Below are 27,200 nucleotides of genomic sequence, written 5' to 3'. Positions count from 1 at the left end.
AAATCAATACTATTCCAAGATGAAGAAAGTTAAACAGTCTAGTTTAACTTCGATAAACTAATCATGAATAGAAGTTATTGATTTAGCACAGTGACCAATGATTTCTCTATGACGGGCTGGCCAACCAAGGTACACAAAAAATTCCACTTTCTTGTGTTGTCATTTCATGCTACATGTATTTGCAAGGAGGATGCTATTGGTTGCATGTGACAGGTCCGAATAACAGGTGAGGGATCTAGAATTCTTACATCATTTACTTCATTTTGTTGCTGTGACATTAGATTGTGCAGTGTACACTTGAGTGTCAGAATACATCATACTTTGGATGTCAAAAAATGTCTTACAAAAAAGTTTCTTCCAGGATCATGGGGATGTTTCTTGTCATGAAAGCATGCATGATTTCACTCACAATTAGATATGGTCTGAACTGTGTTTATTTTCTGTGACCTCATGCATATTTTCCTGGGTAGGATTAGGCAAGTGTTCACTGGAGGGGCACAAATAAAAAGCGCTGGTTTATCTTGGAGCTATAAAAATAAATGGTTTATATTGAATTTTTAAACAAAATACTATTTGTCTATTTCAGTGCATCCATAGGCCCTTGGAAATTAATGAGGTGTGATTGGAACTGGAATAGATAAGTTAACAATAATAATATTTATGAGTTATGTGATCTTTGCCTCATTCTTTCTTGTTGCCAGTAAATTCTTCATCTTGTTAAATCATCCAATGAACTGTACGTAAATGCCAGCACTATTATGTGAGTGACTATCTGTCATTCCGTTTTGTAATCATCAAGAGAAGCTGATTCTAACATCATGGATAATGCAGGATATGAAAAGGATTCACCTGTCAGTAATTGGATACTACAGGTAAGTACAATGAAATTATTTCTCTCCAAAATCCATGCATTTACTACTAACTTCAAAATTTTGCTCTGTTGTAGTGCTGGTGCAAGACTAGTGCATGACAAAAAAAATGACTTTTTAGAATAAAGTACTGACAAGTCAAGTCTGTATGAAATTTGTTGTCATGGTTATATGCAGCCCTTGATCGACAGATGTTACATCCAGTATTTGTTCCTTAAAAAACATTGTATTTTGTAACTGCAGGATTATAAATTCAGTAATTTTATTAGATACACTATTTATGTGCTAGGAATAGTTTATTTTTTCCTTTTTTTTTTAAACTTGTATTTTGTAACTGCAGGATTATAAATTCAGTAATTTTATTAGATACACTATTTATGTTTATTCCTAGAATAGTTTATTTTTTTCGCTTTTAAAAAAACTTTTATTGGCCTACTATAATAGTATACACACATAAAATGAGTGAATGTTACTGGAGGGTCCATATAGGTACCATACATGTACTTTATCCCCTGACACAAACTGAGTAAAAAAGTATTTAAAGTAATAACATCCCATTCTTGTTATATCTTACCAGCCTGTGATGAATACCAACCCCACTGCTGCAAATGGGTCCAGGAAGACACTATCCTCCTCTCTCTCCATCACTGGGAGTACCTTGTCATTCCATGATATACAGTACAGTGTGCAGGTGAAACAAGGAAAATGTGGAAAGGTGGATAAGAATATTTTGAAAGACATAAGGTTAGTGATAAATTTAACTCAATTCTGGCAAAATACAATGAAGCATTTTTTATTAGCAATTTTACAGCTAAAACATTGCCCATAAATGATAAAGCCATAATGTATGATTTTGGGCACATTTTAATTTTGTTATTCTTTGCCAAAAATTCTTACATAATATTAGTAACAACTGTCAAGAGGTTTTCTGATCATTTTAAGTCGAAAAATTATGAGGTAAAAATAAGAAAACCATTTGACTGTTAACTGTGGAGCTCTATGGGGGAATTGGCAAATAAATTGGCGGGATGCCCTTTTTTATTACAATAACTTTAAATTTTACTAAGCACTTCATGCTTTAGTCTTTCATATGGTGTTTTAGCACAATGTTGGGCATTACAGTCATGCAAAAGGTAGAAATTCAAGAAAAAATGAGGTTGTCACTGTGGTGCAAATCATAAATTTATGATCATGGCTTTAATTTAGTTAGACCTACATGTAAGAAATGGTGTTTTATGAATACCTTTTAGAGTGATACTTGGATTTTTTTTTGTACTGATTTCAGATGACTCTATACAGATATACCACTAAAATAAGTTGGAGACTCTTATTCCTTCTGCATAATATTTTTGATTAATTCTGGCAGTAAAACAAAATAGGTTATTTGCTGTTTGCTCCAATGGACTATTCCAAATAAAAGATGCCCCATAGAGGATGATGGAATTTTAAACTTTGAGCCTTGTCAGAATATAAAATTATATAAATATAAATTGAATACATTAATTGAATTCTATATGTTTACTTTAATTGATACAGTGGCGTCTTCAAACCTGGCATGAATGCTATTATGGGTCCGACTGGTGGTGGAAAAACATCGTAAGTACTTATATATTTAAAAGGGATTTTCTTTATTAAAGGTCCATTCATTGATTTCCTGAATCAGAATTAACACCCTAAAATCTATCAAAATTCAGATTTTTTGCATTTTCGAAGCAGTCGAATGGCAAATGTGAAAGCAATCTGATAAAATAATGTTGTGCAGAAAATTGCCGAATGGGGAAAATAATAATGGACATTTATAAAACAACAGGTCTCTAGCCACTGCACAACAGCAAAACTACAATAAACTACAAACATTTTGAAACTACAACAAGCATAAAAACCAGAGAATACATAATCTTAATCTACAACACAGTGGCATAGATTTTTTTTTGACATTGGGGTTTGGAAAAAATTCTTGAAGTATAGTGTATCCAGCACCTTTTGGGTACAAATGCGCGAAGCTAAACTTATGAAATGTGGTGCAAAAGTGGAATAAATGTGCACGGTTAAGCGTGCAAAAATTTGCACTTTTGGGGCTAAAATGGGCAAATATGAGGTTGATTTGGTCAGAAACCCATATTCAGGCATCAACATTGGGGGGATGATTGTATGGACCATCCCCCTGGCAAAATATTGGGGGATTTATCCCCCCTAGGGTCTACGCCTATGCTGCAACAAGATAAAACCAACAATCATAATAATATTAATACACACACATCAATATAAAAATGCTGGGCCAATTTACACATAAAGCTAAACAACTAAAATCAGCAAATACAAATGCTGCGGTCAATGTTCGTGAGCAGTTCCGCTCTAAGCACGGTACTCTCTAAATGTGAAAGAGTGAAAAACAGCTCAAAAAGAGTGGTTTTTCCACTCCTCCTTGGAGCTGTATGAGTGACCACTCCTTTTAGAGTGAAATTCACTCTTCAAAAGTGAGGAAATTCACTCGAAAAAAAAGAGTGAATAAAATCACTCTTTAGTGAGAGTGAATTTCACTCCAAAAGGAGTGGTCACTCATACAGCTCCAAAGAGTAGTGGAAAAACCACTCTTTTTGAGTTAATAGCTCTGAAATAAAGAAGTGAATGAGACTGACAAAAAATAATCACAGAAATAGGCACAAAATGTTCATTCATTCATGTATTTTTGTGAGCAAAGGAATTACAACACAATAAGACATAGTGTTATTACATGTTAATTAAGATTAAAATGGCAATTTTGGCATGATTAAAAGCTTAGTGACGTAGGACTACGGGCCTAGCATCACACATGCAGATAGACGTGCTGTACTATGATAGTACAGCTTTTTGGAGACTGGTCAGACATAGAGGCCTATAGTCCTCTGACTTTTGGCATCACACATGCAGATATAATGTGCTGCAGTATATAAACATGATAAATTAGAGACTGGTCAGAGATAACAGGCCTATGTTTTGGCCTGACCCTATAGCCTAAGCCTAGCTAGGTATGGCCTGGCCTTGCTGCATGTGATCCTGTGGCTATACTGGTATGTATAGCATGACTAGCGCATCGGACTCGGAGATGTGATCGGGTACATACTAACAATAAAAAGGCTGACGCAGTATAACAAACATTACAATTATTACACAAGTACACTCAATCATTTACAGGTTTATGAAGTAATACATGTACCAGGTATGCATAGCAGTGCATGAGTGTGCTACCGTAATGCCGGGCCGACAATGTGAATCAATGTGTTCAACAAATGAAGAAGCTTCATGGGTACAATTATCACCTTTGAGACAGTAACATCAGATTTTTAGTTGTCGATTACAATCTGCAATGATTCAACATATAAATAAAATAGTTCAAAGTATACTTACCAACGAAAATATTGGCTATTTCTTCTCCAAACTGATACTGACAACTCCACCGCCATTGCTGCAACGACTATTCGCCAAATGAATAATCACAATATTTTCGTGGCTCTCAGCGTGAAAATCCGGCTTTCTGATTGGCTGTACGAACTGTGGATTCACTCCACAAAGAGTGATTGTAATTTCACTCTGAAATTGAGCGGTAATTTTGGATCACTCTGTAAGGAGTGAATCTAGATTGACCGAGTAGAAGCTTTTTTTCACTCTAAAAGAACGACTAACCGCTCGAATAGAGTGAGAATGAAATCACTCCAAGTTCCGAGTGAAATTTTCACTTTTTTACATTTAGAGAGTAAGACTGATTGAAAAGATGAGTTTTGACACATTTTGAATTGGTTAATAGTGCCAGAGTCTTTGATATAAGAAGGAAGGCTATTCATATAAGTTCACATGTACTTGGATTTTGATGGCCATAAGTTTAGAAGATACGGGTTTTCCTGCTATGAAACCCCTTTGCAATTTGTTAATTATGAGCCTGTCCCCTCTGCACTGAACAGGTGCTACCATCTCCCTCAAAAAATCCACTAAAAGCTGCATTTAAGGGACTTTTCACAAGCACTTGTTAGGGGGGGGGGCTGATGCAGAAAGGGGGCCCTGAAATTTTTGACCCTCCTAAGGGGGGGGGGGGCCCGGTAAAAAATGACCACAAGATTTCCTTGGAAAATTGAGTTTATATGCTTTTCTATGGGGTTGACCCATAATTTTCATGTCAAAAAGGGGGGCCCTGACATTTTTGAGGTCTGTAAAGGGGGGCCCCAAAAAAATTTTGCAATGAAATTTTTTTGCATCAGCCCCCCCAACAAGTGTTTGTGAATGGTCCCTAATGGAATGGGATAAAAGTTATTGTGCTGATACTGATTTCTACTAACATATGAATAATATTGCATACTAAAAGAGCTCTTATAATATACTAACAATTTGTTTTCTCTGAATTATAACATTTTGTGATATGCACACTATATGTTTCAACTATTTTTCCAATAGTCTTTTGGATGTGCTGGCCGCATCGTAAGGATCCAAACGGTCTCTCTGGTAAAGTGCTCATAGACGGTAAACCTCAACCATCAAACTTCAGACTCATATCAGGATATGTTGTGCAGGTATGTAGGTTTCTATACAAATGTGATGGGTATTTGAGAGTTACTTTGGAATGTGACATGTCTGGTTTCCTAGATGTTTAGGCACCTTATGGCATAACTAGGGTTGGTAGCGCCTGGGACAAGAAACAGAATTGGTGCCCCTAGCCCCCCTGCAAGAATATCTTGGTTATGCGGGTTATTTTGGAAACAATTGGACAAATAAGGTCTACCACTAAAAACTAATTTTGATTACTAGAAGTTGAATATCGGTCTTAAAATGTTTTTTCAATTGATTTTGTGCTGAAATGCGTATGCGAGCTTTCATCGCCCCCCTCCCCGTGTCAAAATCAACCCAATATTAGCTGTTTGTAATTGTAACTTTTATACAGCTAAAAACCCAAAAATGAAATATCTGGGTCAGTAAGGCCTGTAAAACATGATGTTATATTGTTTGAAGTTATTTATTAACTTTTCTTAATCATGATAAGTTATTTATTCCCTTTTCTTAATCATGTTGTTAATGTAAAAAAGTGAAAACTCAAACTCCAAAAGAGTGAGAAGAGTGAAAATCACTCTTAAGACTGAAAGAGTGGTTTTCACTCTTTTAGGAGTAATTTTATTCTTTTTCAAGTGATTTTTACTTTAGGATTTGGAGAGTGAATTTTTCACGCTATTACATAAAAGAGAGTAAAGTACATCACCATGTTCTACAATATGTCTGTGACATCATGGAGTTCTGTTTCAATGCAAACTACACTGTAAAAATTGTGTCTTAGCAGTGGCATAGCCAGGTTTTCGATGTACGGGGGAGGGGGCACAACTTGTAAATGTACCAGCGAAAATTTTTTTGCCGATGAAAGTTTGACATTTTTGACCTTTGGGTCTGCTGGTCATATGTTACGTGGTTGTATTTTGCCAATCAGATCAGTACAAATTTAATTTTGACACCAAATCATGAGATTTTCTTACTTATTCCTCCTTTTTATTTGTTAATTTTTCATCTTCTAGGATGATATCGTCATGGGAACACTCAGTGTTCGTGAAAATCTGACATTTTCAGCATCTCTACGTCTACCATCATCAGTGGGGACGAAAGAAAGAGAGCAACGAGTCGAAGATGTCATATCTGAGCTGGGTCTCCAAGACTGTGCTGATACCAGGGTATTTCAGATTGGTGTTTTTGTGTTGTGTTAATTTTCCCCTAATTTTGGCTAAAGAGTTACAATTTTGAGAGTTTTACTCAAAAGTGGAGCTTATGAACTGGAACATGATCCACAATTGGGGTATCTTCGGAACTGCTGGTGAGCCTGCCGTGGGACCCCAATTGGCTGCTGCATATACTTATACCACCTTTGTATGTCTGTGCCCCCGAGGGTTTGAGCCCCTCATTCAGCATATGTGACACGATCAAGGGAAAGAAAGTGTTAAAATTCTTTTTTTTATATTGCTTTCAACGATTGATAAATTGACATAACTTCGTAATGAAAAGTCGTATCAACATGGGGTTTTCAGTTTCTGAAAGCTCTAAATGTTCTTGTTATATATAGAAACATATGCAAAACTCATTTTTGACCAGGGTCGACATGCGACTCATTCCGCTTGATCATGTCAAATATTCAGGACCTAGCTGAGCTCACCCTCCCAAAATTTGAGATATATGTCAGGATTTGGCCTGGCTGTAAACAGTCAAATTCCAAATAAGTGGCATGTATAGTACATGGTGTATTCTGGGATGCTGTGAAAATCTTTGGAGTACATGTATACCTATACTTTGTATCACCTTGAGTTTGGTGTTGCGATCGATGTGTATATTTCTCTGAATTATATTGTGTGCACTAACCCAGGCCTGCAACCAGGGGCGAGGGAGGCCAAGTCCCTCCATATCGCCAAAGGCCAACAAATTTCCCTGGCACAAAAAGACCTACGAGCGCAGCAAGTAGAGGTTTTTTATGACTTTTCAGTCAAAACAGGTCCAAAATTTGAAAAAGGTCCACTTTTTCAATATTCGCCACAAGTCCACATTTTCAAAATCAGCCCCCAAACAAATCCTGGTTATATGGGCCTGTGCTAACCTAATCCCACAGAGAGTTAATACATGTACGTAACTCTGTGTAACTCTGTGTATTCTTGTATAGATTGGAGGTGATTTCACACGTGGTGTGTCTGGTGGAGAAAGGAAGAGAACTAATGTGGGAATGGAATTAATTAGCAAGCCAAAATTTCTGTTTTTGGATGAACCTCACGACAGGATTGGATGCCAGTACTGCAGGGTCTGTTATGTTTATTCTGGCACAGTAAGTATGGCATCCAAAAACTATGTAAAGAGAGAGACACTGCATATCTAATAAGGGGCTTTTCTTCGGAAAGGGCGGTCCCAAATTTATAAAAGTCGGCATCAATAAAATTTGACCCCCTTATTATGGCAACAACAATTTTATGACTCCCAGGCTTCACCGATACACCTTACCCCCTAAACAGGCTAAAATTGTATTGAAATCAGTCATTTTGAATAAAATAAACACACTAGAGTATATTTGGGACACCCCTTCCTTTTTAATTTTAAGATGTTAAAATAATGCCAATGGTTTTTTGCATACATTTATAGATTATCCCAAAGAGGGCGCACCATCATATTTTCAATTCATCAGCCTCGGTATAGTGTTTATCGTTTATTTGACAAACTTCATCTGTTATCTAAAGGCAGCACAGTGTATCATGGACCATCATCTGAAGCATTGCAATATTTTGCAGCAAATGGTGAGTATGGGAATCCTTACCACTATTTTCAGGCAGGGTCTTGCTTAAAGCTAGAAATGGAAGTTTGCCCATCATTTGAATAATAAAAATTCCCTTTAAAAGGGAAGGCCAGCCTCAGTGCAGAAGAGGTCTTGTAAATAGTTTGGGTCACCGTGAAAGGCATTTTTAGGATCACGCTTACATCCATGTTACATGACAGTCCACCAAACCATCCATGATGAGAACATGCACACTGAAACAGCAAAAACCATTAACTCCTCTAACTACTGTCAACAAAATCCTGTCCTCCTATGCTTATTATTAAAATCAAGAAATACACTACAGTTGTTAGTTAATTAGCTATGTAAACTCAACTTACATGCACATTTTATTTTAAAATGATTTTATATTAATTCGCAATGTATATAAAGTAGATAGTGGCAAGCACATGATAAAGCACTGATCACTCACTACAATCTTCACTTTTAAGGTGGGACAGGTGTAATTGACACTTATTTGTGTAGAAAGATCAACTTTTGAAAAGCACCCTAAACAAGGATTTAACCCTTGGCTAAAATGATACCCTAAAAAAAGGAAACATGTGCGCTGTTTTTACACCCTAAAAAAGGATTTTATTTTCTGCATCAAATTTCATACCCTAAATTTCATTTCCGCATATTAGCAATTGCAATTTGCTACCCTTTTTCCAATTATTTATGTTTTTGACACCCTAAACACGATACACACATATTGTGCCTACCCACAAAAAACTACCCTTTTTACACATTTTTATTATCGCGGATGGTGTACAGGCCACAATGGTAGTGACCCCCCTGGGCCTTTGTCAATACCCACAATTATAATGCAGCATCTGTCAAAGGCGTTAATGTTGCCTGTCCCAGGAGCAAATTCCCGGTCTAAAATGACGGTCAGACGGGTGGCTAGCTAAGACACTGCTTCCAGGTTGTATTCACCTATTGCAGGGTTCCGCCATGATGCAAGGAGAGCCTCGAACTGGTATGGCATGAAAGGAAGAATTACATAAATTTACACAATGTTATATGAGTGGTTCAATTCCCATTCATGCATGCTGCCAGATTGAGGCTCTCCTTGCACATGGCGGAACCATGGGTGAATTGAGTATATTATCCAGAGAGGGGCCTCGACCTTAGTGCTCGGTCCAGCCTTTTGTGATGGGCTGTCGCACAAGATTTGCAATTTAAACAGAATTGGCCATTGGTAATTGAAAATGTCAATAATGAATCTAGTATGGACAATATAAGTGTGCTCTTTCATTTAATGAGATGAAATTGAAAAAATATTGTATGCGGATCACTCTGGGTTTTGACTTTTAAAACCTACATTTCAGGTCAAAAATTGTGTGTGAATATGTCATTTTCAACAGATTTATCATATTCGCCTTGCTATATAAGCATTGAATTGCGTCATCTGTTGACATAATGAAAAAAAAAAATTTTAGCAGAAAATGTTAGCGTTCGTTTGATATAAAAAAATGTCTGATTGGATGAAGGGAACATTCAGTGGTTTTGACAAAAACCAATCACAGATGCTGTATTTTCCACTAGTCACCATCTAGAAGCTCACACAGCTCTTATGATGCTATTTACTCAACTGTGTAGTGTAACTGTAAACACAGATTGTGTAGAGGCAAGGCACTGCTTGCTTGGACGAAATTGTGTGCTCAGGTGTACGAAGTAGGAAACTGGGGTGTGTTTATAAGAGAATCGTTTTTTAGCCAAACCCCTCCATATGTTTCTAATTATGTATAGGTTACATATGTGAAGAGCATGATAATCCAGCTGATTTCTTCTTGGATTCTATACTACACAATCAGGCAGCCATAGCAGATTCATCACAGAATAATGATGCACAAGGTAGGACTCATTCAACATGTTCATGTACAATATTATTTTTCTTTGGCAAAAATGGGTGGGGAAAAGAAATCTTTAAAGCGAGCAAAACTCTGAACATTATTTTGTATAAGATTTGTCATTTTGGGTCTAAAAGGTTCACCAAATCATAGCATATCAAAACCTTTGGAGAACTAAGATTTTCCAAACTGTTCCACGCTTGAACTCCTATTGATGGAAACATGGCCTGAAATCAGGTCTTTTTTACATATCTTTCCACTGAAACATAATTTGTGGTGATATAATTTGTTATGTTAGTTAAAAGGAGCTAATACTGTGATCTTTTGATTTTTTCAAAACTAAACACCCTCCAAATTTGTTTAGACTCGCGTATTTTGGGGTAAACTTCATACTTTTAGTCAAAAATCATCTATTTCCAGGTAAATTTTGTGTTTCTTGAAAAAGCGGGAACTTCTAATTACCAGAAAAATAACCAGTGCCATCTTATCGCTTAGATCTCTTGAGTTAAATTTCATAAGAATGACTGCTTTCCATTGATGTGACATTAATTTTGGTGGCTTCAGATTAAGACTCGCGTTTGCTGTAGAAAGAAATCTTGAATTTGAAGTCTGACAGAAATCTTATCATCGGGCCATCGTATCCTAGTCATTTACACAGACCTAAGCATTTTGATGCACAGAATGCGTAAAGCCAATCGATCCAAGAAGTAAACAAACTGCTGAAGAGGTTAGGTGTGCTATTGTGTAATGTGTATTCTGAGCAAGCTTCTTCACAAAGGCCTTCGAGATTCTATTATATCGTATTTGTGGCCAAATTGTAATTATGTTTTTAATTTTTGTATATAGTTCTACCTTTCAATGCAAGCTGGATGCATTATTACAGGTATTTTCAGAAATTTGGAAAAGTAGCTTCTATTTTTTTCCTTCATAATAGGTACAGATGTTGAGAAAGGGAAGAAATACCGCAAATCACGCACTGAAATGAAGGAATATATACCACCTCTCACAGACAGCTTCAAAAAGTCCAGGTTCTACTCCGATATGACAAGAGAGGTTAATTCTATTATGGAATTATCAAAGTGTGATGACCATGTGAATGTGCAGAGGGGTACCTACCAAGCTTCATTTTTCAGACAGGTAGGTATGGTCATTGCTTTGTTGGGCTATTGGGCTATTCCATTTGAAAATCCACACTCCCCCTGGGGAAGATTCTGGAAATATGTTCCACAGGGGGTGTTTGAATTTCAAATGGAATGAGCACATTAGGCAGCTCCATTTGAATTTCATACACTCTCTGAGAAAGATTTAACCTGATACTTCCATAGAGGGAGGGGCGAGTTTCAAATGGAGCTGCCAAACATGTTCATTCCATTTGAAATTTATACTCCCCCTGTGGAACATATTTCTCAAATCTTCTACAGGGGGAGTCTGTATTTTAAATGGAATAGTCCATTGATGCAAGATGAACACTGAGATGTCATACTTGTGTTAAAATGGTCCATGTTTTGTGACACATATCTTTAGCCCATAGCTTACTGGATGATATTGGTGCAATACAAAGGCATACCTTTATAATGGGGCTTGCCCAGGTGGCATGGATAAACAATTGTCAATTTCTTATTTTTTGATCATAAGGGCTAGATTAAATACTGTACCATCCAAAAAGGATATGTCAAGACGCAGGTCTTTGTGAACAACCCAAAATTTGATTGTTTGACTGGTTTACGAGCTTGGTGAATATTTCAAGCTATGTGGTTCTTATCTACATCTCTTTTATTGCAATAGTTTTATCTTAAAAGCTCTACCATTATCAGTCCGGTCCGACTGCCTGATCAGGAAGTACTGCCGAATCAGGCAGTATGTTACCGAGTCAGGCAGCATGGTATCCCACAATGCAATGCTGTATTTCAAATAGAGCATCTTTTAATATATCGTTATTGCTTGGTTTAGAGTAAAGAAGTAGGTAAAATATATAAAATATCAATGGATGTATAATTAGTAGCATTTTTTCATCAATTTTAGTTAAAATAAAGTTAATTTGCATATTTGAATCAAATTTTTAAAAAACCGTTAGAAATTTTTTTCGCCTGGTGAAAAATTGTCAACTTATATGTAGCCCATGTGTGTCAAAGTAAAATTTCCACCGATCTTTTACAAAATCACCATGAACAATTTAGTCCTTAGTCTGTCAAATTCGGAAGGGTTACCAAAGCCTGTGTTGCCTGACTCGGCAACATGCTGCCTGATTCGGCAGTACTTCCTGATCAGGCAGTCGGACCGGACTGATTATACCTTTTATTGCTTACAACAAAATTAAATCATAACCCATTGGTGCCACTTGATTGCCATAAATCGTCCCTCAACTCACATTAATGAGGCCTACATGCCCGTTTATATTTCTATATTATGCAATTCCCCAGCAAACACAAAACGTTTTCGACATCATTCGCAAAAGGTTTTAAAGGTTGTCAGAAAACGTTTAAATGTCGGGTTATATAAAGGGTATATTAAGAGTATAAAATGTTTTCATGACCTTAAAAAACATTTTTTGATAATCTACTGCTCAGCAAACAAAAATGTATTACAAAAAACGTTTAAATGTCGGGTTATATAAAGGGTATAAAAACGTTTTAATAACATTCCAAAAACATTCTTGAAAACTTTATACAAAACATTCTAAACAGAATGTTATTTTGGGGTTGAAAAAAAATATTTTGCGAAAAATGTTTGCCCAAAATATTTTCAATAACGTTTTAAAAACGTTTTCATGACCTTTGTATAACCCGACATTTAAATGTTATTAAAAGGTTTTGAAAAAAAAACATTTTAAGAACATATCTGTGTTTGCTGGGTTCAAATATTTTAACATAATGTTATTTAAGTATTGACACAATATTTGGCAAAAATGTTTGTAAAAATAGTTTACAATAACATTTTGTGAAAACATTTAAAAATATTGTTGTAGTGTGTTTTCATACAAAACGTTTTAAAACGTTATCATTACCTTTATATAACCCGACATTTTAATGTCATTAAAACGTTTTTACCTAAACCAAAAGCCAAAATATAACTTATTTAAAATGTTTTTAAAACGTTTTTGTGTTTGCTGGGAATTCCTTTCCTGTGTTTCTACTGTGTAAGGGGTGGATGAGTGATGTGGGGTGATGCATGGAATTTATAAGAGGTAATAGCAGGTGATAGTCGCAGATAGAAACACGTTGTGTTGACAGTGATGCTGGGTGATACAGGGTAACCATCTTTTGAGGTGGTTGCTCCGTTGGGGGCACGGTGGCGCAGCGGTACGGGCTCTGTTTTGCAATCGGTGGATTGCGAGTTCGAGCCCCGGCGGTGCCATCGTGTTATGCTCTTGGGCAAGGCACTTTAACTTACTTGCTTCTCTCTACCCAGGGGTGAAATGGGGAGCTGTTATGAATATTGTCCATTGAGTGCTGCCCAAAGGTATGAGCATGCCTTGGGCATTGTATGGCAGGTGACATATTCTAACAACATCGGAATAAATGTAAAGCGCTTTGGTACATGTGCACATGTGAAAGGCGCTGTATAAATACCAACATTTATTTTTTTAAATTTTATAACTTGTTGCTTGTTAAGGGTTTTTTCCTTCTCTTTTTCTATTTAGTTTGGTTATCTGGGAAGAAGGGCATTTAAAAATTTCATACGTAATCCCAAGACATCATTTGGACAGGTAAGGAAAAATGTCTTTAAAATAGGTATAATAAACTGGGTTCAAAAAGAAACTTATAATTTTTACAAGGTCATAAAACCCTGTCCATAAAAATGAACCAAAATTACACACAAGATTACCTCTACTCAAAACACGTCAGTAACCAAGCAGTTGTCCAACTGACACAACAGCAAATGCAATGACACGGAACAGCTTCCTGGACTACATTCACAGGCGTATAATTGGCACCCAGCAAAAGAATGCGTACAAGATCCTTACACAGGTGATAATTTCTAAAGAGTAAGTGGAATAGTGTGGAACAGGCTGGTTCTGCTTTTCACACACTTTCTTCTTCTTTCACACTATTCCACTTACTCACAGATTTCTTGTGTTGGGTGCCAATTACTGGGCTGTGAATGTGGTCAAGGAAGCTGTTCCATGGCATCACATTTTGCTGTTGTGTCAGTTGGGCAAATTTTTTGGACAGGATTTTAAAATATGACCTTGTGAAAAATTGTATTTTTGGGCCTGTAGTTTATGTGACCAGAAATGATATATAGGCAAAAAGTGAGAAAATGGATAAATAAAAGGTTCATAACTTAAGCCAAGTATTCAGAGACCTGGGGATTCAACATCAAATAATGAACAAGTTAGTAAATGCTAGTAACCCAATTTTCAAAATTTCAGACTTCGGTCTGAGTGGATCAGATCAGGTCACATATAGTAATGCAGTAAATAACATTGCCAAAACAATTACATCCTTACTTCAAGATCTTACAGATTTGCAGTGCCAGAGATTTGCTGAAATAATATTAGTAATAATAGCTATAATCAGGGATCTTTTCAGCTGATTTCCTCTTTTTTTGTTGCCAAAATGTACGCGTTTTTCTTTTATTTTCAGCCCATATTTGGCGTTTTTACCCTGATTTTACGCTGTTTTTAGTGATTTTCCTCGTTTTTGGTCTGTGGCCTCTCACACCCCTGTATAATAGCTGGGAAGAGTTTCTGTCCATTTTAAGCTTAAATAACATGGTACAGGGAAAGAAACCCCACTGGCTATTTTGGCCATTTTACATGGAGTTCTATGGCAGATTTAAGTCATAATATTATTAATTTATGTAAATATTGCTCTTACAAACACAACAAATTTGGCTGATTCCTTGAAAGTTGGAGCATGTGTAAACAGTACAAATCAGGTTTTAAAAATATTTAACAAATTTCATATCATAAGATCGTATACTATGCCTTTAATGTGTAACTTGTTGTATGCCATGCATGTTTCTTTCCCCACTTCAATAAGAAAGTATAGGCCTAAACAGGGGCATAGTAAGCGGATGGAGTTCAGGGGCCCCAAGCAAAAGTGAAAATGAAATAAGGGGGAAAAAGAGAAAGAAAGATGTTAAAAGGGCCCTGCATTGCTCCTTGTCCATGGGCCCCAAGGTTCTTGCAATGCCCCGGGCTACACCCTGTGCATAATACCAATAAAGCTAATCCCATGAATGACACAACTTCGAGATGCAACAGCAGTATTACAATACATGTCTTTTTAATGTTGTTTTTTTGCATAGATCATATTGGCATGCACTTACGCTCTCTTTTGTGGCCTCATATTTTGGCAACTTGATGATAGTGCCACAAATGCTGTTCAAGACAGGTAAGGCAACTACGTAAACTATAAACAAACAAACAAACACACTGCCATTGAAAATATTTACTATTATAATTTATTTCACTCAACATGGAGTCTATTAATTAGGGGCTCATTAAGTTCTCATTAGGCTTAAAAAGTTTCCTGTGGGACGCACAACTTTCATTTTTTGGGGAGCAATTTTACTACATTTTATCTTATATGAGAAATCCAGAAACAATTATATGTTCAAGCAAATCTGCATGCACTGATTTGACAACAAATACAAATAATTTGAGGCATGGGCAGGAAAACCCTCCTATGTATCTTTGGCCCCTGAACATGTTTAAAGCAAAACCTCCTATGTAACCTATTTACAGTTTTGTTTGAAACATGTTCAAGGGCCAAAGACACATAAGAGATTTTTCCTGCCCATGTTACCAAAAATTATTAAAAAAATGAAATAATAAAAAAAATCATTGTGTACATAAGCAGATATGCTAAACCAAACAACAAATGTAGGCACAAAACCAGAAGAAGTAGAAGTACTAAAATTACCGGTTATAGAGCCCACAGAAATGTCAGGTAAAAGTACACCAGAACAAGCGATGAAAATCACGGTGCACATAAGCAGACAGACAGATAGTTTGAGGTCTTCTGCTTTTCTTGGCTTTATTAAAATATTTATAAAATAGAAACAAAATGTGTTTAATGAGAAACCAGATGGCAACTAACTTGCTCATAAGGCAAAAAAAATTGGTTGCTCTCATAGACCGAATGAAATCTTGGGTCAGGCTTTTATTTTCAATCACTTTTTTAGAAGAAACCTTAAATTTGAACAGTATCAAGGACATTTTATATTGGTTATTCACTCATTTTATTTAAAACAAGAAATATTTCCATTTAAATTCAGTCCTTACTAGGATTTAAATTCAGCAATACTAAATGGAGGACAAATGGAGGAAGAGCCCATTGAAAAAAAAAAGGATCAACCTACCGATTATCTTGGAAGGGCAACCAAACAATTTATTTTTTTGCCCTATGTGTTGGGCTCTAAAAAAAGTTTTGCCTTGGTATGCTATGTATATAAATTTTCTCAGTTTTCACACTCTGTAGCTTTGGAGCTTGCTCTTTGCTCTATGCTCAAACAATTAACTATTTTATGTGTGCAAGGTACTCAGTAATCCATAGGGTCACAGGTCAACTTTCATTACATTCAGACCGACCCTTGTATTTTTAACAAAGAGCTATGTAATGGCATTCTTATATCTATACTTCATTGTTGCATCATATGTTTCATTTATAGAACTGGAGCGCTATTCTTCCTAGTCATGAACACAATGATGCAAAACACTGCGGCTGTGGATGCATTCATATCAGAACGAAAGATTTTTGTGTAAGTTCTATTTAAAATCTATGACACTATAAGATCCCGTAATTTGCAAATCTTGTTAAATTTGCCATATTTGACAGATATACAACTATTATTGATCTTATTATTAGTCCAAAAAAAACCCCAATTTGTTTCCTGTAGCACACGCGCATTTCGTTTTTGACGGCTTATTGTGCGCATTTGAAATTTTTTTTCACTTATAAAGAAAAAAAAAGAAAAAAAAACCTGGAAAAAATAATATAAAACACTACTGGAGTAAACATTTACACATTATACAACAAACGAGCATAGTGAAAAACTACTGCAGGTCGAAAGGGGGTCATAAATTGTGTGTCGGAGAAACCCACTGTAAATTCCCATTCCAATTTGCAGCGAAAAGTGTATTTTTTTCCATTTCAAGACATGGATTTTAAAAAAATAAATAAAAAAACAGCATTTCGCATTTGACTTTTTGGACCTGCGGAAACAAACATGGTTTTTTTTGCCTTATAAGCTATAGAACCATTTCAACAGCACCTTTATTTTGGTGAAAAAATGTTGTTGAACTTTTACACAGGGGTCAAGTTCAAAATTGTGTGTACTTGATTCAAAGTTTTTCATAGTATAATTCCAAAAAAAAACCCTCACATTTTCCATCCAGTTTCGGCAATCCAGTCTTTCTCCTTTCTCAATGGTGTCTGCCTATCGATCCTTTGTTGGATGGTATAACGTCATCAGAAGATGATGATGCCCTCGGGATCAATTGGTCGTAGATGGGACTCAGTTGGAAGGCCCCCTCGTCGCCATTCATTAGGCTCTCTTTCATACTTGGTTGTGACATCCAGATCCAGATGGACTCCCTTATCGATCTGGTATTTCTAGTGTTGTTCATCGTGAGTTTTTTCTTGGAATTATACTATGAAAAACTTTGAAATCTGAATATAGTATTTCTGATGAATCTCTCCAAAAAAACAAAACAAAAAGTGTGTTCCTTTATTCTAGTCATAAGGATTCATATCAAAGAATAGTTTGACCTATCATATCAAAACCTTTAGTAACATTTCAGAATCAGTGAATTCACGGCAGACTTGGCCATTCAAAACGCAACAGAAAACTGGCTAAAAATGACCAAATTTTTCTTTAAATCGCCGTCAATTTCGAACTAGTGAACTCAGAATTCTATACCCACGTTTATATTACCTTGAGATATTCTTTAACCCTAAAATTATTTTTTTTGAAGCTGTAGGTGCTTCCATAAACCCGCCTGAATTTTTATTTATTCCATCTTTTCACTCATTTTGTTCCTTTCCCTGCGTGAGATCAAGTTTTTCTGGGTTTTCCTGTCAAACCTGCCCTGTTCCAACAGTCACTCTACGAAATAGCGCCACATTATTAAAAATGTTCTCGGGTTAATCGACTGTATAAACATTTTCCCTAATGGTCATCTAAAATGGTTATGATAGACCTGAATTTAGTCTCGCCAAGATACAAAAAACTATGGGTACCCCTAATCAGAAGTCAATTCTAGTCCCTTCGATAACTCGCTGGGTCTGCCAGTCTTAGTCACAGCCTATATGGCACAGCATAATTCGCATTACGTGAAATACGCACTCAAGCGTAGACTTTCCGTGAGACTATACGATCTATTTTTAGCATGACTCCACACAGCTCGCGTTCATCAAGGTCACTATTGCTTTTCATTGTGTAGTGAATATTATTTTGGGTAAAAAACATGTTACTTTTCACATAGAAAGGTTTTGATATGCTATGTATGGTTATGGAGTTAAGTGAAAGGAGGTAACATTCCAGCAAACACAACAAATGTTTTTAAACATTATAGACATGTTATAAACATGTTTTGGTCAAATGTTTTAATAACATTTGAATGTTGAATTAATTAAGGTGATGAAATTATTTTTAAAATGTTTCATATAAAAAACACATTACAACAACATTTTATGAATGTTGTTAAGGGGTGGGGTATGAACGTTTGGACAGTATTTATTTTGGGACATTAGAGCACATCAGACATATCAAATTGCATTCTGAATACGAAGAATGTTCTGATATCAAATAATTTTGATTTTTGAAATTAGCAATGTAATACACATTTTATGGCAAATCATTAAAATAGATATTTTTGATATTTAACAGTACTTGAAGTAAACTTTATAAATCTGATGATTTATACTTAAAGTGTATGTAGGTGGGATGAAAAGCCGACGATCAATTGAAAATTTTGACCTTTCGTAGTGAAGATATGGATTTTTTTTCCCAAAAAACCAAAAAAAAATTAGATCTTCAATATGAAAGGTCAAAATTTTCAATTGACCGTCGGCTTTTCCTCCCTGCTACATACACTTTAAGAATATATCATTAGATTTATATAATTTACTTCGTGGACTGTTATATATCAAAAATTGAAAAATATCAAATTTTATAATTTGTCATAAAATTTGTATTATATTGTGATTTTCAAAAATGAAAATTATTTGATATCAGAAAGACATGCTTCAGATTCAGAATGCAATTCGATAGGTCTGAGGTGCTCTCATGTCCCACAAAAAATACTATCGAAACGCAATAAACGCTCATTTTAGATCCCTTAAAATGTTCTTGCATAATATTTTTGGCAAATATTTTTGCAAAATAAATACAGCTAGCTTTACTCTTCTTAACTGTTCCATTTATTGAAACCTTGTAACAAAATATATGCAAAGATAAAAAAAAAATACAATATGTGACATGCTCAAGGGGAATGAGTCACATGTCGAAAATGAGTTTTACACATGTTTCTAAAGAGGACGGTTAGACCTTTCAGAAACAGAAAACCCCATGTTGATACAACTTTTCGTTGCGAAGTTACATCAACTTATCAATCGCTGAAAACAATATAAAACAAAAGAATTTCAACACTTTCTTTGGCAATATCTCAAAATCAATAATAGTGACATCCGATTCATTTCCTTTGATCGTTGATGTACTTTTTTGTTTTCTTCACATAGACATGAATCAGTGAGTGGATACTACCGGACGTCAGCCTATTTCCTTGCCAAGATATTAGCTGATCTCATACCACAGAGAACCATTCCAACAATATTGTATTGCTCTATTGTGTACTGGATGATAGGTATGTACAGTCTCTTGTAATACAGCAAACCAGAAGAAATACATTGGGGGGGCTAGCAGAGGATCACCCCGCCCTTCAGCTTGTTTTCTTTTTCTTTTTCTTTTTTTTGCTTAACTAAACTCCCTCTCACCCAATGACTCCTTTTTCGTTTTCCTGTCACCAAAAGACACCTGTTTTTTTCAAAAATTTTGGAAAAATTCTGATAACCTCTAACTGAGTGACCCTGTTTTTTCATTATTTGTCTTCAATTTTTCACTATTTTTGAAAATTTTGCATCAACTTTTATATTTTGACCCAAAATTATTCCCAGTCTCACTGAATGACCCCCTTTTTGGTAAGATTTTCCCCAGTCTCACAGAAAGACCCCCTTTTGGGGGCCTTCTCACTGAAAGAGCCCCCCTTTTTCGATGTCTAGGCTATTACTGAAAGACCCATAGTTTTAAACTGCTGTCCGCACATCCCCGTCACTTCCAAAGTTAAGTGCCCCCGGGCTTTGTTACTGATATTTGGTTATGCATGCAGTCCAACAATAGTAGCCCAATATGTGCAGCCAAAAAAATTGTGCATTTAAAAAAATAAATAGATAAATAAATAATTGTATTACAGTTTCCTTATTTATAATTCATAGTTGGAGCCAACCCCATTAACGGTGAGCAGGGGCCCTTAAGTAGACCCCTAGATCTACCCTAAAGTGGACCCCTAGACCCCATGTGTGACACACACTGCTCTACCAGTCAATAGCGTGTTCACATGGTCATCACTTTATCATTGTGTCATGATTGATTCTGGTAAACACACACCATGCGTCAAAAATATTGTTTGAGTATGAAATGTTTGCTATGTTTAATCTAACCTATAACCTTAATTGTTACCCTAACCCTATTCCTAACCGGGGTCCTAACCTTAAACCTAGCCCTAACCCTAGGTAACCTGATTTCATATTCAACATAGCGAACTTTACTTCATATTCGTATACATAGCAAAGCTTATTTTCAAGGGGCATTTCGTGATCCACAGCCTCATCCCCCCACTTTTCCCAAAAAAAGTTGAGATTTTTACACCACTGGATACCTCTGGCTACATAATGTTTATGTACCAAATATTTCTTGCAGATTAATTCGTTTAGCAAAAATACTGCCAAATTTGAATTTCGTTCTGGTGCACCAGAACGAAATTTACAACACATTGTCTATGGAGCAGTGTAATACACATAATCATGCATAACTCGCAAACGCAAAATCGGAATCAACTGAAATTTTGGAAATAAGCTTTTTTCGTGGATATCTACTGAAAAATGTCATAAAAAGAGGATGCTAGGATCACGAAATCCTCCTTTAACAGGTCACCGATACTTAAGCTGTTTTCATTAGCCCAAGTCATTAAAGTAAAATTTATGATAAAACTTGAAATAGATACAAATTGACTGCAGTACTGACTGTATTACTTGTGCCGCTTTTGTAGGTTTGCGACCAGATGGAGTGAGCTATTTAATCTTCACATTGAATCTGCTTCTTACTACCTATGCTTCATGTGGTTTGTTCTTCTTTATTGGGGCAAACACCAGGTCTTTCTTCAATGCCATTGCATTGATAGCAATAGTTATAATTGTACATTTGGTAAGTACACATAAATTAAAGCTATAATGTGTGATTTGCTCCACAGCGACACCCTCAATTTGCATGCTTGTAATGCCCAATGGTATACCAAAATACCATGTGAAAGACTAAGCCTGAAGTGCTTTAATTACAATAAAAGTTTCTATATTAAATCCGGATTTCTCTGATTTTATTCCAAGTTCCCCAATCGAACGATTGTGCATGTGCGATCATGTGGGAGCTCATGTGTAACTAGCAAGTATAAATAATTGAATCATCTGTTTTTTCCTGGCTCTGAGTTATTTCAACTCACTTCTTAGCACATATACTTTGTCTTGTGTTGATAAAAATTTTGGCAACTGGTGATTTATAAACAATTTTGTTTTACTAGTTTCATGACTTTACATAACACAAAATTTGGCACATTTTTGGTACACAATCTGCAAATATTAGTCTATAAGGCCAAAAAAAAAGGTTCGTCTCAAAGCTCACGAGTTGTTTGAAAACAAATTTTTTTTTTTTTTTAGTGCCCGACTTGGTATTTATTTTTATAAGGTATTTTGAGGGAAAAATCTGATTTTCGCCGAATTTTTCAGGAAAAAACTATACAATTTTTTTTTTGGAATTAAAAAAAATTTCCACATTTCTTTTTTTTTCAAATCAGGCTATTTTACAAACGCGCGCGCAAGCTTTGAGACAAACCTTTTTTTTTGGCCTGAATTGTTTTGAATTGTGATTTGAAATAAATATGGAATTCTCAGTAGAAATAATCCTGAATTTTACATTTCTTTGTTTTCAGATGTTTAGCGGTTTCCTTATTAACATTCAATCTATTCCTGGTGTGTTGGCTTGGCTAGAGTATCTCAGTGTCATACGCTACAGCCTTAAGGTAATTATAATATGTGACCCGGCAGCACAAACGAGCCGTAAATTCCCTAAATTGTATTCTGAGTTATGGTGTAAAATGTGTACGAAGGTCGTATTCATCGGTCACTAAAGCTGGCGGCGACATCTGTCTTATTTTGATAGTCACAACACCAATCAATAATCCTATTATTGAAGAGGATAATAAGCTTCTACCTTAGATGGCTATAGAACTTTTAATAACTCTGGTCTTTGTTTACTTTTGCTAAATCCTTTTCAAGTGGTGGGTTATTTGTATAGGTATGCATAACCAACAATTAACAATGAGAGAACCTTCTTAAACCTCGTTGACTTGGGGATGATTTGAAATGACCGCCAATTATGACTGTTTGATATTTATTGCCAGCAATGTGGAAAAAGAGACACACATAGAAACGAAAAAAGCTATACTTTTGTTGAAGGAGCAAAGTTTAACTAACCATAACTCCACTTCTGGATATCGTTTGAAGTCAAATGATATACCATTTTTAAGTTTATGATGTTTATTTTTAAACACGAAATAAAACAAAATTGACCGGGAGGAATTTACGGCTCATTCGGCCGTGGATGGTCACATATTCAAAATAACATCTTAATAGCTCTGTTCAAAATCATAATGTGAAATTGATAAATCTGTCCTGATTATTGAAAAGTGGCTCTCAGTGTTTTACCTTCAGTGTTCATATACTGTCAGATATCCAAAGATTGATTGATTGATCTGTCAAGATGGACAGCTGGGTGTATGAGATTTGATCGATCGATCAATTGTTAGTAAAATCGATCTTATAGTATGATTAAAGAGTTTAACTTCAACACTACACTATTTTTCGCTCACCTGGAACGTTTTCACTAGTTCGACTAGCGTCTTCAGCAGATGGTGATGCTGTGATGATATCTTGTCTACAATCGGGATATCTCTCACTGATGACGTCATATGATTGACAGGATGACGTCATAGGATGTTACGATGTAGCGCCGCCCCCCCTGGGCATCAGCAAGTTATCCCAGATGGGGTCTATTTCTAGACCTTTGTCACGATTCAGTCTTGGTTTATGAGTCTTTATGTGTATTGCTTCCAGAACTCTACGGGAATACTCCTTTTTTTTTTTTTATTCCCTTCAAGAACTTTTACATTTTCTCAGTCAATCTGGTATCCTTTTGATCTTACGACGTGCTCCCTGACAGCTGATTTGGAGCTGCCAGCGGTGGATTTATGTTCACTGATCCTTTTCTCGAGCTTCCTGGCTGACTCGCCTATATAACTAGCATCACAATCAGCGCAAGTGATCTCGTACACAATACCAGACTGTTTAACGGGTTCTGTCTTGTCTTTAGGGGCTACTAAAGCACTCCTAAGCGTATTCTGAGGTTTGAAGCTGGTAGATACTCCTGCGGTCCTAAACTTGCTGATGCCCAGGGGGGGCGGCGCTACATCGTAACATCCTATGACGTCATCCTGTCAATCATATGACGTCATCAGTGAGAGATATCTCGATTGTAGACAGGATCTCATCACAGCATCACCATCTGCTGAAGACGCTAGTCGAACTAGTGAAAACGTTCCAGGTGAGCGAAAAATAGTGTAGTGTTGAAGTTAAACTCTTTAATCATTTTATCTACCACTACGTATGAATATCCACTCGTAGATCTTATAGTACTTTGGCTATTTGTAAACCAAAACATGGCAACTTGAGTGCACATGCCCGCCTCACGGTGAGTTTGGGGCCTCCGAATTTTGGCCTGGCCCTGGCCCTGCTCCTTTTTGAAGTTGGCCCGTGTCACAATTCCTGGAATTTTACAAACTACTATTATAAAAGACTATAGTATATCCTATAGACTTTTTTTTACTATTCTTTTCTAATAATTCTACAATTTTGTAGTAAAGACCACTTGACATGTGACGTAATTGCCTGGCAGTATGCGCTCAAATTATGGCAATTTCCATTGTCCTCTACCCTGCAGTGTGCGTACTCATCGTAGTTTGCTCAGGGCACATGCATTTTAAATCCCCACCACATTTCATATAGTACAAGAAAGCCAATGAACAGTGTAGTGGTTCGTACAGCATATCGATAGACCAGTCCCTCGCCTTTGTTGATAAACAATGATGTCAAGTGGTCTACTCTATAGTGAGATGATTTCATCTGGACATTACTCATTTGTATTTACTGATCATTTATTTCCATTATTTCCAGGCATTAACAACTTTGGAATTTAAAGACAGACTTTTCTGTAATGACAATAGCACTGCTGTCATGTCATGTGGGCCACAATGGTAAGATAACAGCTAATTATTAGCAGTAGCGTAGTCAAGACTATTTCAGGGGAGAGACAGTTTTCAAGGGGGAGAACTTTGACGAAAATGGCCAAAAATGGGATAGTACAAAGAGGTCTCAAAACCTTAAATTTTAGGGCTGCCAATATCAGAAGGGGACAAGGGGGGGGGGGGGGGTAAGACTAATCATGAGGGAAGCTGCTCCCTTGCCTCCCCTTGGCTACGCCACTAATTATTATGCTATTAAATTTTAATTCCAAGTTTCCCATCACCCACCCACACCACTTTTTCAAATATATAACTATAATTTAGATTGAGGATTTGCTCAAAACCTTTCACACTTTTGTGGATGGGGCAATTCATGTTTGCATGTTCAGCACATATGCTAACCATCAAGTTTCTACTGTATTGTGCTATATTATGTAATCGCTAACATGAATTTCTTGTACTGAAAATCAGCAATTAAACATGACAGCATTTAGTGATCTTGTTTTCCATTGTCTGTTTATTTTTCAGCTTACAAGGCAATCTCTTCCTAGACCAACAAGGTATAGACTACTCATACTGGGGATTCTGGCAAAATGAAATGGCTCTTGGTATTATAGCTATTGCATTTATGATATTTTCATATCTCAAACTGAGATTCATGAAGAAATTCAAGTAAACAGATATATGTGACACAATCTGCTCCATGGGGAAAGGAGATATTTTTGAAAATTGAGTTACTATAATTATTACCTTATACAAACATGAGGCTCTCATATACTAACCAAAGGTCTAGCATAGTTGGTTCTAAAGTCCTGAAGTTTTGTGATGTCTATTTTCTTATGTATTTATTATTTTTTACTTTTTATTTTTGCCTTTATATCTCAATTTCAAATTTGCTGCCTTGTCCCCCCGGAGTACCTTTAGAATACCCTACCACATCGACGGCGCCGCTAAGCTGCACCTTTTTGGTAAAACTACACCGACGTCAAGCGTCGGCGAGAATTACTTATTAATGGGATAGATTAGAGGTATATGAGTCAGGTTTTTAACAAAGTATATGTCGGCGTTTGACTTAATGAAGTTTGCATTCATCAAGGTAATAATTGTTAGTACGATTTAATTATTGTGGTTACTTCTAGATAGTCATATTTGAATTTAATTTAAGCATAATGAAATAACTATATTGCATTATATAATGACTTAGAAGTATTAATTATGCGTAATAGATTTTAATGTACTCAAGTAATAATGATTGATCGCATCAAAAGATGATGTTAATAAGCATGATTTAATTAATTAGTGTGACGTATAAGAGGCCGATTTTAATTGGTTGTGAATGATTATATAATTCTAATTATTATGCTGGATTAGAGGGCGATGGTAGTTAATTAGTAATTATGACATAATAATGAGTGTGAGGGATAAGAGGGTTGTTGTAAGTAATTAACAATGATTGATTAAAGTTATATTGATAAGAGGAATGTTAATTGTTAATGAGTGGTTTGATTAAGAATGAGTAGCATTTATTTCATGGAGTAAATACGTATCATAATATTGAATATTGATGTGATGGTGAATGAAGGTATCGTTGTTGCTGTGCTACAGCGACGTCAAGAAAATATCGCTGTTGCTGTGCTACAGCGACGGCGCCGGGCTAGACTTTTATGAGGGGCCTACACCGACGGGCGTAAGGTAGACCTATTTCCGTAAAGGGCTACACCGACGGTGCAAAGGTGCACCTTATGTAGGCCTAATTGTTAAAGTTGGCGTATTAGCAAATGCGTGTGGTGGAGGAAGGTATCGTTGTTGCCGTGCTACAGCGACGGCGCAAAGCTAGACCTTTTTTACAGGGCTACACCGGCGGCGCTGAAGGTATCGCTGTTGCCGTGCACACGACGCGCGGCTATACCTTTTAATGGGCTACACCGACGGCGCGAAGGTGTTGTTGTTGCCGTGCTACAGCGACGGCGTAAAGTTAGAATTTTTTGAGGGGCTAAACCGACGACGCGAAGGTATACCTATTTCCATATGGTAACACCGACGGCACTGAGGTATACCTTATTTGGTCATGTCACCAAATGAATGTAGGGGAGGTAGGTATCGCTGTTGCCGTGCTACAGCGACGGCGCGAAGCTATAACTTTTTACAGGGCTACACCGACGGCGCGAAGATATCGGTGTTGCCGTGCTACAGCGACGGCGTGAAGCTAGACCTTTTTTACAGGGCTACACCGACGGCGGGAAGGTATCGCTGTTCCTGTGCTACAGCGGCGGCCGGCTATACCTTTTAATGGGCTACACCGACAGCCTGGCAGGTGTCGTTGTTGCCGTGCTACAGCGACGGCGCTTGAAGCTAGACTTTTGAGGGGCTAAACCGACGGCGCGAAAGTATACCTATTTCCGTATGGTAACACCGACGGCACTGAGGTATACCTTATTTGGTCATGTCACCAAATTAAAGTAGGGGAGGAAGGTATCGCTGTTGCCGTGCTACAGCGACGGCGCGAAGCTATACCTTTTTACTGGGCTACACCGACGGCGCGAAGGTATCGCTGTTGCCGTGCTACAGCGACGGCGCGAAGCTATACCTTTTTACTGGGCTACACCGAC

At 36.6% G+C, this 27,200-nt stretch overlaps 1 protein-coding gene across 1 annotated transcript; it reads left to right on the top strand.

The window, feature by feature from the left end:
• The first annotated feature begins 701 nt into the window (after positions 1–701).
• On the top strand, positions 702–25,496 carry LOC140171459 (broad substrate specificity ATP-binding cassette transporter ABCG2-like). The gene is given in 19 exon segments (XM_072194730.1): positions 702–872; positions 1,447–1,613; positions 2,406–2,465; positions 5,295–5,313; positions 5,315–5,410; positions 6,398–6,550; positions 7,525–7,629; positions 7,631–7,683; positions 7,995–8,146; positions 9,916–10,020; positions 10,951–11,153; positions 13,657–13,722; positions 15,270–15,355; positions 16,635–16,724; positions 19,706–19,830; positions 21,292–21,446; positions 22,225–22,314; positions 24,524–24,603; positions 25,120–25,496. Coding segments are annotated over 19 exon segments (2,007 nt in total). The 5' UTR covers positions 702–818; the 3' UTR covers positions 25,268–25,496.
• Positions 25,497–27,200: the final 1,704 nt, after the last annotated feature.

The sequence above is a fragment of the Amphiura filiformis genome, chromosome 15, assembly GCF_039555335.1.
Source record: "Amphiura filiformis chromosome 15, Afil_fr2py, whole genome shotgun sequence".
In the NCBI taxonomy this organism is placed as follows: Eukaryota; Metazoa; Echinodermata; class Ophiuroidea; order Amphilepidida; family Amphiuridae; genus Amphiura; species Amphiura filiformis.
The sequence above is the reverse complement of the archived record's forward strand: the minus strand, read 5'-3'. Positions and strand labels throughout refer to the sequence as shown.